A 17,803-nucleotide genomic window follows, 5' to 3' on the forward strand; every position below is an offset into this window, starting at 1 on the left:
ATAAAAATCGTATCCACTTTTGTGCCGCAGGTAGGCTCCGGGGACATTTTGCAGCCGCTGCGCCTCAGGTCACGGTGGGCTGTCATCTTTAATGCGCACTGTCACTTGTTGAGCCATGTTAAACACCGTGCAGTTGTTTTATTTTTGCTCGACAAAGACAAACAGAGGTACGGCAGAAAACGCCACAGACGGTAGTGAATGAATGACATTTTTTTCTGTGGTAACTCGCAGGTGATAACATAATGGATATCAACCGGGTTTAGGAGCAGCAGCGGATTTTGGGAGAACCGCTAATCAGACGTTGGACATTGCAATCACTGCAATGACTGAGGCGTCAAAACCGCCGTCGGGGTAAGTCCAAAACAAAACAATTACACCACAAATAAACTATTTAGTTGTCAGTATTCTTCCCTTGACGGACTACTTTCCGGATGATTAATTTTAGCTCTGAATCATCCCTGGCTGATATGATTTTTTTTTTTTTTGCCTTCACAGTGTGTCTATATAAGAACGTCTCGATATAACTTTTTGTATTTTATCGCGATATCTTGCTATTTTAATGCATATCGTTAGTCTAATAGCACCATTGCCTTAGTCATTTTTTGACTTTCTGTTACAATTTCAATAAACATGCCGATGTGCTTGGTAAAAATGTGTTTATTTTCTCACAAAAGACATTTAAAAGTCAACTGGCAACAAAGTTTTGTTCTTTCTCGTTTTCCCGAAAATGGTCAAATATGACTTGGGCAATTATGCTATTAGGCTAACGATATGGGACATCTGTGGTAAACAATGCCTATATGCCTTCATAAAGGCTGCCTATTAATAAAAAATTCTCTTTATAACAGTAAATTGTGGACTTATTTGTGCTATTTCCCAAGCAACACGTAAAAACGTGTATACTATAGTCAGTGCTGACAACAGAGAGAGAGAGAGTTTTCTAGCAGGCAGCCCTCTCTTTCTGCAACACACAAAAAGCAATATAAGAGCTAAAGCATAGTTTAACACAACTGTGTTTGGCTGTTGGGGGACAGAAGGTGACAACAACCTGTGGAACAAGAGCAGTGGCTGTAGACTTTCTAACTGTGTTTAGGAAAGTGTTGTCTGGTTGTGTCTGGTAGATGGGGTCTCTCTTCAGCTTCCATTAACTCACAACCTGAAAGATGTGTTGCCTCAACTGCCACCTAAATACCGGCCTCTTTCACTGGACGTCTTCATGGTACACATGCTAAACAGCATGAAAGCTTGTTAAGTCGATTCTAAATGTTCATGTGGATCAGGCTATTTCTTAAAGCCTAAATGCAGTGTGGATAACTTAGAAGTTGGAGTCGATGACTAGTTTGTTTCAAAAATAGAAAGACTGGAGTTGTTCTAAATGGTTGATTTACAAATAGAAAATAAGTGCATGTGATGTGAGTTGCCAGGTAGGACCCTGGTTCAGTGTCATTATATAGTGCTAATTATTGTGTGTGCTAATGGTAGATGTGCAGTAGGACTTAAATGATTTTCGGTGGCAATGCCAGTAAGCTTTGACAGAGTGCTGATGAGGCCAATGATGCTTTGGTCTTTTTCTCCTCTGATCTTTAAAGTACAGTCCCCTTTAACCAGATACTCTAAATAACAGTGATTTCAGAAACCCAAGAGCTTTTTGGCCAAACTGAAAAGTAGACAGGTCAGAGTCAGGTGGCCTTGGAACCAGAATGCCTTCTTAACCTGTCAGTGTGTGACTTTTCTCTATATATAAATTGCCATGACAACTCCTTTTGTGTTGTGATCTCTCTCCCGTCATCACACAGGGAGTAGCTTCTTTACCACATAGTTCAATCCCAATGAAACACAGCCCATAAAACCACATTAACGCACACACACGCACACAGCAGACTTGCAGAGCAGAAAATTGAGGAAGGAGGAGATTACTCTTTTCAGGGAAGCAAAATACTTCTGTACCTTGCCATTGAAATCTGAGCAGCGGGTGCGCAAGTGTTTGTGTGTGAATGTGTGCTTAGAAAGCCTGAGCGTGTCCTTCAGGAGTGGTGGAAAGGTAGTCAGAAGGAAGCTGTAGTCTGAGCTTCAAAAAAATGGTAATTAAGCACAGATACACCAGGCAACTTTTATTTCTTCTTAAAGACAAAATAACTTCTCATAATTAACTGTAACTTAACATGCTCCTGCCTTTATATTTACTCTATTGTGTTTGCATTATGTGTATTATAATTGCATTTACACTGGCTTAAAGTCTGCGGCATACACAACAGTCTTAATTAGCATGCTAGTGTTACACTCTGCATGTCTGGACCTGGCCTGTTTGTGTGTCTGTGAGTGACTGTGCTTGTTTGTGCCCTGAGCATCTGATTGATGTGGTTATGTTACATGGTTTTAATTGTAGCACTCACTCCTACAGAGGCAATAAGGAAGAGACTGATCCAAAGATGGAAAGCAGGGACTATTATTCCAAGCTCACAGCATTCCTCCCTTTTCAGCCTTCAAAGTGCTTTACCGACTTCATATGGGTTTAATAGATTTTATTTTTGGTGTTTATTGTCTGAAGTGACAGCCATATGGGACGTCAGAGGCTTGTGAGTTACTTTATTTACGTGGTTAATAAGTAATGGTTGTTCACCCAAACCTTCAGACTCGTTACCACTTATTTCCAGACGGACTTACGGCATTTCCTGTTTCTCAGTTTTGCATCAAAGTGCTGCGTGAAGAGCAAAGGACAGACAAATAAAAGAGCCATATCTTCTCCGACATCCTGCATTGTGTTTCACTGTTGGAGAGGTCACACAGTTTGTTTTACAGATACATGCTGTATGGCATCACAAATAACCAACCATTTATCCCGAGCACACCACACACCCAGAGATAATTACCGGCTACTGAACTGTCCTGTCTCTGTGTACGTGCATGCTCGTGTCCACTCATGAGCACTGTACAGTGCATGGAAAGAGATCCACACCAGTTGGTAGCTGCAATGTTGACCTGAGTGTTTGTTCAGTTGAAGCTAAAACTGCCCTTAAAATGACTAAAATGGACTTAAGTCAGTCTAAGTGCATTCGTAGCATTTGAATGCCATGTGTGAGACAGACTAAGTATCCTATGATAATATCATCTCTTGCTGCTGTGTCTTTTCCAGACTGGGGTCTCAAATGACACTGCCTTTCCACCCTTCACAAAATCTGCTCTATTTAGAAGATTGCAGTTGAAGTGGTCAGCCACCAGCTGAGCTCTGCTGACTAAAGGAGTTCGTTTTTCAGTGGAGGACGTCTGCTGTGTGTAATTTTAGCAAAGCGTAAAGAGTGTATACAGTATGTCCACATCTGGATAGTTGGGGTTATGTTTTTTTACGATGGGTTAAATTTAACTCTTCTGAAAGTTGAGAAAGGCAGGAGGGTGTGTATTTGAAGCTATGTGTTGTTGGCAGTGTTACAGTATGTATCTGGTAATATCTACATCCCTCTCCCAGGCCATCCTGTTTTAAATAGATAGGGTGTGGATGTACTGCTTCCACAAGCTTGTTCTTGAGCTTGAGCACTGCACATATGCTTTGCTCAGTTTATGCATCTAACAAGGGATCAGTATGGGGTAGAAATATTGGTTTATTTAGACTGACTAATTTAGTTAAAGTTATACGCTTTTGATTAACCATTATAGCAATGTGTTTTGTGGCTAATTCTCCAAGTAGGATTTTTATTACACAACCAAAGCAGCACTGGTGCTCTGATTCATTCCAACACTATGCCATGATGTGTCTGAAACATTTGAGATATCTGCACTGGCTGTATTTATAGACAGTTGTGCATCTTAATCTCCTCTACATTCTCTACTCTGTTTTCTATTTGCAAACACTTGTCTCCCCTGGTGAACAAAAGCACTGGTGAATACATTTTCCAACAAAGTAGTGCGTCAAGTGTCTACAGTGGGCTCTGTGTGATATTATCACGCAGCTGCCATTGCCTGCTCAGACTTATTTCTGGAAGCCAAGCTATCCTATGTTAGTCACTGTGGTATGTGTGTCTGTCGGAGAGGAAGACAGACGGACTGCATGTGTGCAAGCAGATATCGGGACGGATTCCTCTTAACACCAGCTGAAGTGGTACAGCACCGGGTCGCTGGATAAAGTAGAAGTGGTGGACAAGTTATGAAAGAATTGAACATGAACCCTTTTATGTGGTTGCTCCTAGATTACAGTGTGTTCCACGGCCACAGTGTCAGTAATTCAGCAAGAAACTGTTGGAAGTTATGGTGCACATACCGCCTTTTGAAGAATCACTCTTTATAAGAGACAAGAATTATAGCTTTCACTTATATTTATTTTGATATAATAGCCTGGCACAGTTGTGAAGGCCTTATTAAATAATATGAACTAATTTTACTGAAGCTTAATTTGTTATATTTGTTTCCAATCCAATCCAAGAAACCTGAGGTGTCTAGAGTATAAACACAACATAAGTGTTTTTCTTCTTTTCCAGCAGGAGCTCTCTCTAATTGAACAAACAGCTTAGGGAATAGAGAACAGACTAATTAGTATTTCCTGCTGCTCTGCCTCTACATTCCTTCTCTCCTTTCTTTCTTCTGTAGTGTTGGGCTCCACCCATCTACCGTTATCTATCCCCTTTCTTCTTGTTCTCCATCCGCACGAGGCGTTGTGGCACTTCTTTTTCTCCTTCATCTGTTGTCCAATGTTACCACATTAGTTTCACTCACATGTGTCAATAGAGTACTTGTATTGTATAATGCTGGTATCAGCCCACCTCAGTCATTGATAAATGGCTGAAATTGACTATAAGGAAAGAGTTGAAACAGTTGACAAGGAGAGTTCTTGCTTCACTCAAGACATGTTTGTCCCAGCTGTGGATATAGAGGGTTAAGTCTGCTTCCAGATTGTTTTTTTTTTTGCACAGTTATGGTTGTCTGGAAGATGTTTTGTGTTAAACTGTTTCCCGCCTGCCTCTTTGTCACTGGTCAGAAGTGGACAAGATGAGTAAACGTTTTAGGAGAGGCGTGGACTAGAACAAGGTGGTGTGGATTGTTACAGTGGAGTGATGTTACATTAAGTAAGTGTATTTCACTTCTTTAGATATGAGACAGAAACTCCAGGATTACAAGTTAGTGACTCAACCTGAAGCTCATCGTGATACGCCCTCGATGTCATTTTTTATTTTTATTTTTTAAATTTAAGAAATGCAGGCAATCTAATTGATCCCAATGAGTAACAAATCATTTAGCACCTGAGGTGTGGTGTTTTTTTTTTTTTTTTCATTTCCCTAGGGTTACTATGTTATTGTTACTGCACTCCTGTTGATCAGACAGTGAGTTCTAACTTGATTCTTTTTAGAGAAATTCTCACATGATTATTGGGCAAATCTGGACGCAAATAACAAATAAACCATTTATTGTAAGTATTTTTATTTTAAAATCTGAGACTTGATAAGAACACTGCAGCCTTACAACAGCCTGAACACAATTTGTACTACAGTTACAGTTTGTTTGCAAATGCAGTCAAATTATTATCTAGGACAAACCAGTTCCAGTGAAGTGTGATCTGATCATTTGAATCTGAAGACAGCGCCTTGTGATTGTATGCTGAGTGCAACCCCATGTCGTTACCATGGCATGGTATTTAGTAAGTGCTCCTGGCCCAAGAGTGGAGCCAAGTGTTGCTGCGCTAGTACAGCTAGTAAACTCAAATGTCATGCTTAATTAAACAGATTTGCTATTATTACTGGTTAAATTGATTAAAAACAAAGAGTGAGCATTCATGAGCTACCGCAATAGATCAGTTTTTTGTTAACCATTTGTCGACCTCACTTGTGAATAAAGCATTAACACAGTTCACTATTCCTTGGTTTGTTACATTCGTTGATTTGGGAGAGATGCTGTGCAGTTAATTTATTGTGTTATTAATTTCTGGGAATACAAGTTGAATTATGAGTTCTAATGTTTCTAAATTTGACTCATTTAGTATGACTTGTATGTATTGTATTAAAAAAAAATGCTTTCATGTATATTTTTTCATCAGTGCTGTCATTATACGATGCATATACACAAATTAAACACATATATAATTTAATAATAATAATTTAATTTGTTTTAATTTGATATCTGTTTAATTTTCTGTGTATTTGGTTAGTAGTACTAGAATGAAGAGGGTGACGTGGGTGTTATTGGAGTCACTTCTTGGTACTGCCCTGGGGTGGGGTTTTTAAACACATGGCCAGTAATATGAGCAACAAGACATATGCTGATTTAGGAAGTTGCGTGCCTAGCAACGGCAAACAAATGCTTTGCTGGGATCATGTGCCTCCATATGCTTACTTCCAAAACAGAAAATCTTTCACACCGTTCTGTGATTTCCTTGCCATTTTTGTTTTTCCGGGTCACCCACCCTTGGTGCGCACTTGTCCAAAATCCACAGCCGCTGCTAAACTGAGTCCTGCTCTCTTCCGCAGTCAAGTGGTGTAAATACAGGGTTGCCATGGGGACTCCATGACACCGGAGGGGTATGCTGCTTAGGTGGCAGGATCGTGAACGTGTGTGTATTCAGATTGTGAGGGTATCAGCAGAGTGTCCAGGATTCGTGTAATTTACCCTGTGTCTGTTACACAGTAGGAGTAGAAAACTCAAGTGTGGCATTAATTCTAATGTGCATATGATTGTGCTTCAATGTTAGTGGATGGAGTATTCTTGAAGTGGATAAAACATGCCTACTTTGCTGGTTTCCACTCACGGCCGACGCGTCTCCTGAATAATGTTTTGAAATTAAAACTCAGCCTCTTCTTTCTTATGAAGCAGACCTTTAAGTCCATGAGAGGAACTGGAAGATTCCTCAGAAGAACCTCATTGTCTTCTTCAGACAGAATTTGACACTTGATGCCGGAATTGTTTTTACATTGTTGGACAAAGTTCACCCTCCACCAAATCCTTTAATTACATAGCTGGACATCTGTTTGGCAGGATAGGTTAGATCTGAAACCTCAAACTTATATTTGTACATGTGTGTGTTGAGGAAAGTCAACCTTGGGCAGAGTCGTCTTACTTGCTTTAGATGCTCAAGAAAACAACGCATTACATTTGTAAATGAATTAGTTTTGCGCTGTTGGCGGTGTCAGAATGCATAAATTATATCATCCTGAATATAGGTCAGCCAACTACATATTTGGCCAACAAACACCCTCCATTCATATTTGGCTGTCTTCATTAGGAGACAATGATTGATTGTTTCAGTGGCCCTATTGTAGAACTGACTTACATTTGTCTGTCTGCTGTTGACACTGTCTCATTCGCCTAATGACTTTATGATTGAATGGGTGAATGAAGGCAACTTTATTCCAGACTCAAGTCCATAAATACAAAGACAAAAGACAAAATACAATACAGAAAATATAAAATTAAAAACCATCATGATACCATTCCCAGATTCCTCCAGTCGTTGCATACATTTAAACATAAAATTTCACAAAAGTGTCTTGAATGTGCTCACTCTTGCAGTGACACTAATCTGGCTGGCACTACCCCCTCTGGGTTTTTTTAAAAGAATGACATAGCATCATTGTATGCACCTTGCAGCCTCTGCATGCTAGATCTTTTGTAGCTTAACCACAAATGGGCGGTGTACAGCCGTCTGCAATAAGCTTTGAACAGGGTCACTTTCACTTGTTGTGAACAGAAGCTGAACTTGCTTCTGGATATCTATATACATCATCATTCAATTGATCAGTTATAAAGGGTCCAAGGTATTTAATCCTCTGACAGACCTCAAGATTATTGCCAGACAGTTGGACAGCAGGAACATTTATTGTTTGCAGCGTCCCATTAGGTCTGTCTGTGTCTTTTTGCCTTCTTACTCCTGCATCAGTGCTATTGTGTTTTATGTATGCTAGACTGATGAAGGCAGCTTTGAAATGAGTTGGTAGACAGTGCTTTTCATGGATAGGAAACATTCAATGATGCTAAAAAAGCTTCAGACCACTTGTCAATGGAATTTGAGTTGTGCTAATTCAAGGCATACACTAAGATATTCCAGTGTTTTCATATGACCTTCGAGAGTGTGCTCTGTTTCCATGGCTGGGATAAATATAATCACTGACTTTTATATCTTTTCCTAGCAAAATGGAAAAAAAAAAAAAGATTAAGAGATGTATCTGAACAGTATTTTGCAGTTTAACTTTTTGTTTCTTCTTCTCGACAAACAGCAGTAATCTGACTATGATGTACTTGAAACTGTGACATTATATCACAGTTTGCTTTGATCTGGACAAAACTATAGTTTGCAAAGCATTTAATTTTGTCTGAATTAACCTGAGTGTTGACCTGAGGATTTGGATGTTTGCTCAAGGGCAGGCGTACAAAGATGGACACATAGCCATGCCTCTACACCCGGGCATGATTTATTCCAACGACCCTGATTAAGAGTAAGCACAGTTGTATTTAGGTCACGGAGAAGGTAGCCCGACACAGACGTACACATAAACGTGTTTACGCTGAGACTAATCTTTTAAAGAGACCAGGACACAGACAAGAGAATATAATGACTGGTAGGCTTTGTGATGGCCCGCGCACCATAACTGGTGCTTACTCTTATATTTTAGCAGAGTTGCAAAAGTATGTACTAAATGCTAGGCTATGTAATGTGTATTTAGTATTGTACTAGTGTCTTAGTAGTGCATGTTTGCTACTAAGAAATAATAATCAAACTTTTGTTTGTTTTGTTCACTGATGTGTGCTATGTTTAATTATGCTTTATATAAACTTTGGCTGATTGCATCTCTGATGTCTTGTTCTGTTTGTAGCCGCACACATGTTCTCGTCTTAGATCACATGAGCGCCCTCAGCAGAGTAGGTTAAGTTCTGCATGTGTTTACTTTCCATTGCTAAGAATCAGTACAAAATGAAACTTAATCTGATCTGTGAAATCTGACAATCATTCACTTGAGTGTCATAAATATCTAAATCCTTACCACACTTGACCTGTTAAAAGAAAAGCTGATTTCAGCATCTAGTGATAGAAATATACCCTTGTCAATGCAGTTTAGTCAAGTGAAAGGAGCTGAGTGCTTCTTAAAGATCCATTAGTGACCTTCCTTTTGTGTGCCTGTGTGTGTGCGTGCGCGCATGAGTCCATTTGTAACTCAGTCCCTGCAACAGCCCCGCACTTACCGCCCCCCTGTGCCAGAGCAGGGTCTCCTTCTTTTCGTTCCCTGCATCTCTTTTACTCTCTCACTCTTCTCTCTCTGTTTGCACTCATTCTGACTCTGTGGGAGACTGGGCTTTTCCTAAAGGAGTCTTTGTGCTTGTTAGCGAGAGGGAAAAGGAGAGAGAGGGGGAGACAGGGAGAGAGAGAGAAATGTTGCAGTGAGAGAACCGGTAAGAGGAGGATACTAGCTGACTGTGTTAACCCTGGCTGGGGCCCAGTCCCACAGTGCCACAGTGCCCATTTCTGTTTACCTTCAAAGACGCAGACTCACCAAAAAATAAAAAAAATAAAAAAAAGATCATGAATATAAAGTTCTTCTCTTTCCTTTTAATGAGACCATATGTTTGTAAGTGCAATTTTAGTCTGAGACTGAAGTTAATAATTAGATATGTACTGTGATTTCACTCCATACTAGATTAAGATCTGTATTGTGCAACCTTTAAATATAGTCTGTCATTCCTATGATGCATTCATTAAATGCCACTCTGTGCGTTGCATAATGAGTCAATGACATTATGGGTCCTGTGAACAAGAGTTAGTTGATATCTGACATAGCAGTTAATGGTTAACTTCACCCAGGTTAGAGTCCGCTTACTTTGCTATGCTCTTATGTATTCCTCCTTCAGTGTGTCTTTGCACTGGGCAGGAGTCCCTTGAAGGAGACTCGATTGTACGCTTGAACCCACATGGTCTCTCGGAGAGTTTGCTGAATCCTTGGACTAGGTTTTAAAAACATTGTGATATACAGCGCTTTCGGAACACTTTATCAACACAAGGACTCTTTCGTGACGTGAGTGGGATGTTTTTCTTTTGTTCTCGTCTGTAGAGCTAATATTTGAGAGAAAGGGTTTATGCTGAAATGTGTGCCAGTAGCCATTTGTCAGCTGTCTCTGTCAGGCTGAGTACACTTTATGTTGAGCTGAGGTCAGACGTACAGACGGCAGCACCTTGCCAACATGTCACTGACATCTGTCACATGTCCACCGCCAGGAGCTGTTGTTTGAGACTGATTTGCATTCATGTTGACTTTTTATGATTTTGTTTCACAGCTAATGATGTGTTGTCTGGACAAAAAAAAAAAAATCTTGTTAGATAAAATTCCACATTTAAAATAGTCTCAGATTTAGCTTACCTTTGCAGCTCGTTCAACTTAATTCTCACACTCAAGTATTACTTATTTTTATGGGTTCAATGAACTTTCCTGAGTAAGGGGTGGCGCTGGTAGAAATGATAATATCCATTTAGGGACTATCATCCCAGCATATCTGTAGACTGTTATGTAATCTAAATGAGACTAGTAACATTGTACCACAAATGGAAAACCAGACAAAAACCAGCATTTGTATTCAAACACCAGGGATCCTTGATGTCTTGCTCAGTACTTTGTTAATATTAACTTTTCTAGCAAATTGTACCATAGTCCAGCTTAGCACCGTCTAAAGCAACAAACATGTAAAAGCGCAATAATATTCCCGTCTTTTCAATTGTGACCACCCAGGAGGAGAATGAAGGCACGTGCCCCACCACCACCGTCAGCCCCTCAACCCGCTCCACGCAACATCTTCAGAAATACTGCACCTGATGGGGGAGGGACGGATGCCAAGGAGAACATACTGAGGCCCACTGTGGATGTACGGCTAACGCTACCACAGGGACAACAGGTTTCGGTAACTGAGGATGGAAGGTGAGAGAAAAGAGATGGCTGCATAAGCATGGGTTTAACCTTTAAATTTAGTTAAGCTCATGTTTATTCATATCGGGCTGTCATTTACATCAATGAAAATAAAATTGTAGATCATCCTTAGCTGAATGGTATGATTCTATGAGCTGACCTTAATTGCTCGCCACCACACAAACGGACCCTGCGCCAACAAACGACGCTCATACTGTTTTTTGGTTGCTGTGCCAGAGGGGCCTCGTCAAGGGGTCCCATTCCCAGGCTCAGCACAAGCTTTGTCCAAAAGCTGACTGGCCTGCTAGTACTCTGTGTCCTTAATGAGGTTCCCTTCTTTGGGGCAGAACATTTGGGATGTCTCTATGGTGCAGGACAACAAAATGAAAAAGAAGGCCAGTTTATGGCCGTAGGAGTCTGTGATACTTGTGGTCATGTAGAAAAGATGATTAACTGATAAGAGACCTGTTTATTCCTTAAACTATTACATAAGATCCTTTTTTTGTTGTGATCCCAAGTCTTCTTGTGTGTAAGAATTGTCTCTGTAAGTGCAGTGTCCCTATTTGGTGATTTTTATTCTGTCTCCTTCCTATAATGCTTAGTAAAACTTCTGGGGCTGAACCCCATACACTGTGGGCTTGTGTTGTGGTAGAAAAGATAAGCCTGAGGTATCATAAATGCACAGCATTGGTTCCATAAAAGGGTGATGTGAAATTGCCATTCCACCACCCATTGATAAGTTTATTGTGTGGCTTTGGACACTTATATAATGAGGTAATGTTCTTACATAAAATTGTAAGAACGTGTTTTGTACTCGTATTAGGAAATCTGTATGGGGAAAAAAAGAATCAGATGAGAAAGAAATAAGATGCATATATATATGTAAAGTAACTCACACATTCACCAGATTCAGATCCAGAATCGTAATCTTTATAGACCAAGTCATTAAGATTTAGTTTTAGTCATGACACACAGCAATAAAATAATCTGGGTTCCTCGTACATGCCTATTTGGTATATTTATGATTGTATATATTTATGTTAACTTTGAACCTGCCCAAGGACATTTAACAGGTCCTGATATATTATATATTCAGTACTAGCTAAGGTCAGTCCTCTCAGGTTGTCAACTATGTCCTGACTTTATTTGGATCAATCTACAAATTCATTTCAAGAAGCACAGTGGACGCCAGCGTGTCTGTTGATTGCAGATTTCAGTTGTGTGTTCTCTCCGTGTATCAGTGATTGTCCATAGTGTCCTTTGTAGTGGTGACTCTCTCAGGTATGTCATCTGATCTGGCTGTTCCCAGAAAACCCAGACTGTCTTCTCTTGGTTTCTTTATCTGAGGGCTGACAGGTACTACTATAGACCCCCTCATCAGCCCCCCACCTCCAAAACAAGACACACAAAGCAGTGGACACAAGTTGAAGGAATCATTATTTCTCTTGGCCACTGGTCCTTGGGAGTTTTTTGTCTGGATAAACTATACAAATAAACTCTGTAGTATTTGATAACTGGCTACTCTACCATGTAAACACAACAAGTAGTGCTTGATTTTCTTGTGTGTTTCATACACAACTTTTTAAGTATGGCTTAAGTTATAGTTCCAATTCACTTATGTCGCATTGAGCAACTTAAGATTAATCAAAGTTGTCCTCTTAGCACTTCTGGGCTAAATGTCTTTTTTTTTTTTTGTGTTAGCATAGTACATGGACACAAGTTTTGAGTTTTCACCATAGCAACAAATAGACCATTTTAAATTCTATGTCAAAATCACTGCAACTGCCATTTAATCTATAATTTGTTTGTGAAAATAACTATCATAAAGTTATATCCTGGTCAGCTCTATCAGTTTTAATTGCATCAGCTGAGAGTGTATCTATGTTTGGTTCAGTTCTCTTTACTGGTGCTAAAGCCTTGACGGCTTTGTAACCCTATACCCTGTCCTTCCTCTCTCTCTTTCTCTTCGCATCTCCGCCTATGGTTCTGTCTTTTGCGTACACACACATGCACACATGCACGCGCACACACTTTCCCTCTCACCCGTCTTCTCTCTCTGTCTTCCCCTCTCAGTAAGGCACTGATGGACCTGCTGGTTGATCTGTGTAGTCGCTACCATCTGAATCCATCACTACACACCCTGGAGCTTCTGTCGCCCGAGGGGCACAGTTTAGGGTTCAAACCCAACGCACTACTGGGCTCCCTCAACGTGGCCCGTGTCCTCATCAAGGAAAAAGTCTCGGAGGAGAAAGTGGCGCGCAAGCCAGCTCCCAAACAGCCAGAGGTGAGTTGGAGACATGTCGCCCGGATCTTCTTTTTGCCATGTGCGTTTTGTATTTTGGATCTGATACTTGTGTATATATTGAGTAGAAGGTAACAAACTTTACACTTAGATTAGATTTGTCTACATTTTATTTCACATTTTAACACATCAGAGGTATAACATTTCTAGGAAATAGAAAAAGACTCAAAGTTGTGTGAATTAATCTATTGAAGTATAGATTAATCCAGCCTAACATGACAGAGGAACTTTTCAGTGTGTATTTACTACAGCCTTTTGTCCTGAAGTCTTATGTAATACATGTCCCTCCCTGCTGTATATTTTATTACTGACCAATGGCAGAAAGCAGGGACAGTGAAACCTGTAAGGGCCCATGCGAAGGTAGGAGTCTAGTTTGTATTACACTGACCATCGTACTGGAGTCAGTTTCTTTTTTCCACTGGCTTTTCATTTTGCGTGTGCCTTTTTTTGACTGTCCCATTTATTTCTCTCCATCTATTGTCTGTTTTTAAAGTCAATTAGCCTATCGGAACTTTTTACTTCTACTAGACATATCTCTCTCCCCCCCTTTTCTCTGCCTCACCTCCACTCTCCTCCTACACTCTGAATATTTGATGAGTGCCTTACCTTTAGTTACCATGCATTATTTCTCTGCTCTTCTCAGGGCTCACTGGCTGCTCTCTCTCTCCCTCTGACCCTGCCTGGCTTCCGGCCAGAGGCTGACACAATTTCACACACTGCTGTCAGTCAATCCTCTCCTCTGTTTTAACTTGCCTCTCGTTGTACCACCAGTCTCAGCAGATGAGTGTATATGTACAAATTAATAGAACCAGCTCAAATGAATGCTAATAAAACCGCAAAGCAATTTCACTTAAATGCAGTAAATTTAAAATTTAGTATTAGTTGTCAGACGTTACAAGACTAATTTAGTAAACAAGAAATGTAAACTTGAATTCAGTCAAGTGTTACGTGAATATTTGTTTACAGTGCTACTCGTGGTGTATGAGGAATAAAGGCCGGTGCAGTCAATGCACTGGCTGACTGGCAATTACTCAATTTTGGGCTAAACTCTTGAAACTAGTGGTACACTCTAAACTTGTGTGCGAGTGTGGTGAATTTCTTCTTCGACCAAAGTGCAAACAGCCATATCTGTCCATTTGTTCTTCTGATTATCTGTCTCAAGCAACCATTTATATCACAACCACTGGGCAGATTGTCTGAAACCTTTGGTGCACACCATTTACACATGCCCCAGTTGGTTTTGGTAAACCATTGACCATCATTCTGCCTAGATTTAAAATGTCCAGTATAAAAGACCATTTATGCTTTATGCAACCTGGAGTATTGTCAGACTGACAGCGTGACTCCCTTTACTGGGGCCAGACTGTATCTGGCTGTTGTAAAGTACAATATTGTTTGTAGCCTGCTATTTAGCGAAGACTCTGACTTGTTTTACCTTGTTAGAAATATTTGTAGCATTTGTTGTGTTTCTTTTCTGATGCATTAGATTTGATAGAGTTCTGGTACAAGTTCTATACCAGTGTTTTTTGACTAATTCCCATTAATTTGTTGTTTCCTTTCTAATATAGGCTATATACTTGTCAAATTTAATAATGCAATTCTCTTGTGATCAGGACAAAAGGGTGAAAAGCTATATTACGTCAAATCTATCCTAAGTGTCTTTAATATGTAGAGCCCAAAGTTATTTGTTTTTCACAGTCAGCTGAATCTGTAGAGTTTTTTTCTTTTTCAGATGGATATTTTATAACTGTCCTAGGACTTCAGGGAGTTCATTGCATACATAAACTGAAGATAACATGCTCGTCCACACCCGCATACAAACAAACATAATCATCATCTTTACCTCATTTGATGTTTTTGTTTCTGTCAGAAACCAAAGTCTAACCGTGGTTACTCATTACTTTTTCTCTCTCTGTACTCTTCTTGTTTATTTAAAATTCATTTTGAAAACTGGAAAAGAAAATCGCACTTTAAAGAAGACATAAAGAAAGCATGACAGTTCACTATTTGTAGTTATTTCATTTTAGTGAACACAGTATGCTATGTGTATTTAGACAGGAGTGACAGGAGTCTTTCAGTGAGAAGTCTAAATGTGTTGCATATGTTGGATGATTCAGAAAACGTCTGTTTTTTTTGTTTTGTTTTGTTTTTTTTTTGTTGTTTTCAAATTCCTCCAATCAAGGACAGCCTCCTTCTTTATCTTGACCTCCATTTTGTGTAGCTTTGTACTCTTTTGCTATTGTTGTGGTTTAATTCCAGACAGGGTTTTATTTGGAAATCTCTGTTGTGTGACTGCATAATGATGTTTAATCCAGTGACCACAGCAGTGCTCGCTAATTAGTCTTTTATCTCATCCTGTCATTTGAGGTTAGTGTCTTATTTTGTCCACCGTTCTCCTCTCCGTGTATCAGAAAACAGTGCGTTTGATGGTGAACTACCACGGCAGCCAGAAGGCCGTGTTACGGGTCAACCCGCTGGTACCACTCCAGGCCCTCATACCAGTCATCTGTGACAAGTGTGAGTTGGACCCTGCACATGTCCTGCTCCTGAAGGACAGCGCCAGTCGACACGAGTTACCGCTGGACAAATCTCTGACGGACCTGGGGATCAAGGAGCTCTACATTCATGACTACTATCTAGGTAAACGACATAATTCCATTTGTCATTTTGTATTTCTTTAAATGTTAAAGAACTGCAGTTCAGTAGACCCCAACTTTGGGGGTGGCCTTGTTGATAACTGAGGACGTCATTGATATATTGTCCAGCCACTTTGTCTTGTTAACTGCCATTGGCCGGCAAATATCATGCCTAAAGCAGAAAGTACAGGTAGCAATTATCTACCATATTTACTTTGTTTGAATATTCATTTGCTAGTTTTTACAAATTGCCACGTATTCCATCAAATCACAAGTCATTTCTATGTTTCAACTACAACAATTTCCTCCATTTAATCTAAAGCACAGGTGTCAAACATACAGCCCTTGGGCCAAAACAGCCCATGAGAGGGTCTTATCTTGCTCACAGTGCAAAACTTACATAGATGACCTTTTTTAATGAAAATAACTGCTACCATTAAATTTTTGTCCACTGTTTTAGAAAGAGAAGTAGACAGAGCACAACCCTAACCCAAGATTAAACAGCAGACAGCCATGAGCCCAAATTGCACTTGTTTTTCTTACTTTTATTAAGGATCCATAGCATTTACCCTTGTTCTTCTTTGCACTAAAACAAATGAAAAAAAAACTGGGAGCTGTTGTTATTTATAAGTTATTATGCTGTTATCTTACTAATCTTTTCTGCTTGAGATCAAAGTGGGCTGTACGTGGCCCCCGAACTAAAATGAGTTTGATTCCCTGGGTCTAAAGTCATTGTAAAAATGTTTATATGATCTCGATGGCAACCTGAATGACGCTGAATGACGTGTTGTGTGACACAGTTATTAGCCCAAATTCTCTCTTGCTGTCAGAGTGTACACTCACACTCCCTGGTGATGGATTTGGACCAACCTCTGCCATCATCAGACCACCACAACCATTGTGATGGTGAATGCAGGCGGAAGTAGATTTTTCCTTGTAGAACATTTTAAATCTAAATAAACTTATTTAAATCTAATTTGTCCCAAGGGTACAATAGTTGTCCAACATTATTAAGTATTTCATCTTGTAGGAGTTTTAATTCTGATCTCGGATATGATGTTATGGTTCATTGCCAAGGCGACAGTCCACGCCCACAGATAATGCTCATTTCAAAGAGTGTGATCTCAGAGGACGTTTTTATGGTCATGGAGGATGCAGAAGGAGCATTTAGAACATTGTGTAATTTTTTTATTGTCAAGGACTCTTATGTAATGACTAGAGTTTGGTATTCAACCAGATTAAAGACGTAACGTGTGTTCTAGTTTATGATCATAAATTTTACGAGGAACATGTTCAAAGATCAACGTCTTTCTATGGTTTGGGATTACCACGATGAAAATACACCAGATATTTTATTTCTTTCTGACATCTATTTTATGACTTCATGTTTGACTTGTCATGTTTTCCAGTTCTTCAGCCTAAAATGGCTTCTGCCCCTGCCCTTAACTACCCAGGTATTGGTTACAAGTCTCGTCTGTTTTAGTGTTGCTGGTACCATTCAAATCCATGTAGTTGTTTTACCCAATATTAACCCTGCTGCTTGCTCACTAACCCTTCTTTGTTACTGCGTTAGACTGCGTGTTAGCTTGTTAACACTCATAGTCTCAAAATATTTTTTTGTATTAATGCATTTTTGATACTTGTGTGAACATTGTCAATATCTGCCTTTTTTAAAAAATAATTTACTATGACGTGAGTTTGCCTCCTTTTAGAACCCAAGTAATGAGTAGTAGCAGATGTCATATTTATAGTGTATTAGTCTACTGACCCTCCCTATCCTCAAGGCAGTCGTGTTATCATGACGCATTCTCATGTACTTGCTTTGTGGATTGTGAAGGTTAAATAGAAGTGGACCTTGATGTAAAAAAATAAATAAGCTACAGCGCCCTCTGCTGAGCGTAATCAGAAGGTCACTCTCTTGACTTTCTCAGTTCAGACTGTACAAATATTTTGTAAAACAAAAATTCATATGATAAGGTGGATTTCATGTGTATCAAACT

The 17,803-nt window shown here is 39.7% G+C and overlaps 1 protein-coding gene across 6 annotated transcripts in view; it reads left to right on the forward strand.

The window, feature by feature from the left end:
- The window catches only part of cobl (cordon-bleu WH2 repeat protein), a 49,303-nt gene that overhangs the window by 116 nt on the left and 31,384 nt on the right, over nucleotides 1-17,803 (forward strand). For 3 of the 6 annotated variants that reach the window (XM_047598319.1, XM_047598322.1, XM_047598324.1), the window contains exons 2-6: nucleotides 232-351; nucleotides 10,692-10,877; nucleotides 12,939-13,149; nucleotides 15,579-15,807; nucleotides 17,213-17,257. In XM_047598319.1, coding sequence (XP_047454275.1) covers nucleotides 323-351; nucleotides 10,692-10,877; nucleotides 12,939-13,149; nucleotides 15,579-15,807; nucleotides 17,213-17,257 — 700 coding nt within the window. In that variant the 5' untranslated portion in view covers nucleotides 232-322. Of the gene's footprint in view, nucleotides 1-231; nucleotides 352-9,805; nucleotides 9,984-10,691; nucleotides 10,878-12,938; nucleotides 13,150-15,578; nucleotides 15,808-17,212; nucleotides 17,258-17,803 lie in introns of those variants that run through there. The other 3 variants (XM_047598321.1, XM_047598323.1, XM_047598320.1) reach the window with 2 other exon arrangements.

The sequence above is a fragment of the Mugil cephalus genome, chromosome 11, assembly GCF_022458985.1.
Source record: "Mugil cephalus isolate CIBA_MC_2020 chromosome 11, CIBA_Mcephalus_1.1, whole genome shotgun sequence".
Taxonomy (NCBI): domain Eukaryota; kingdom Metazoa; phylum Chordata; class Actinopteri; order Mugiliformes; family Mugilidae; genus Mugil; species Mugil cephalus.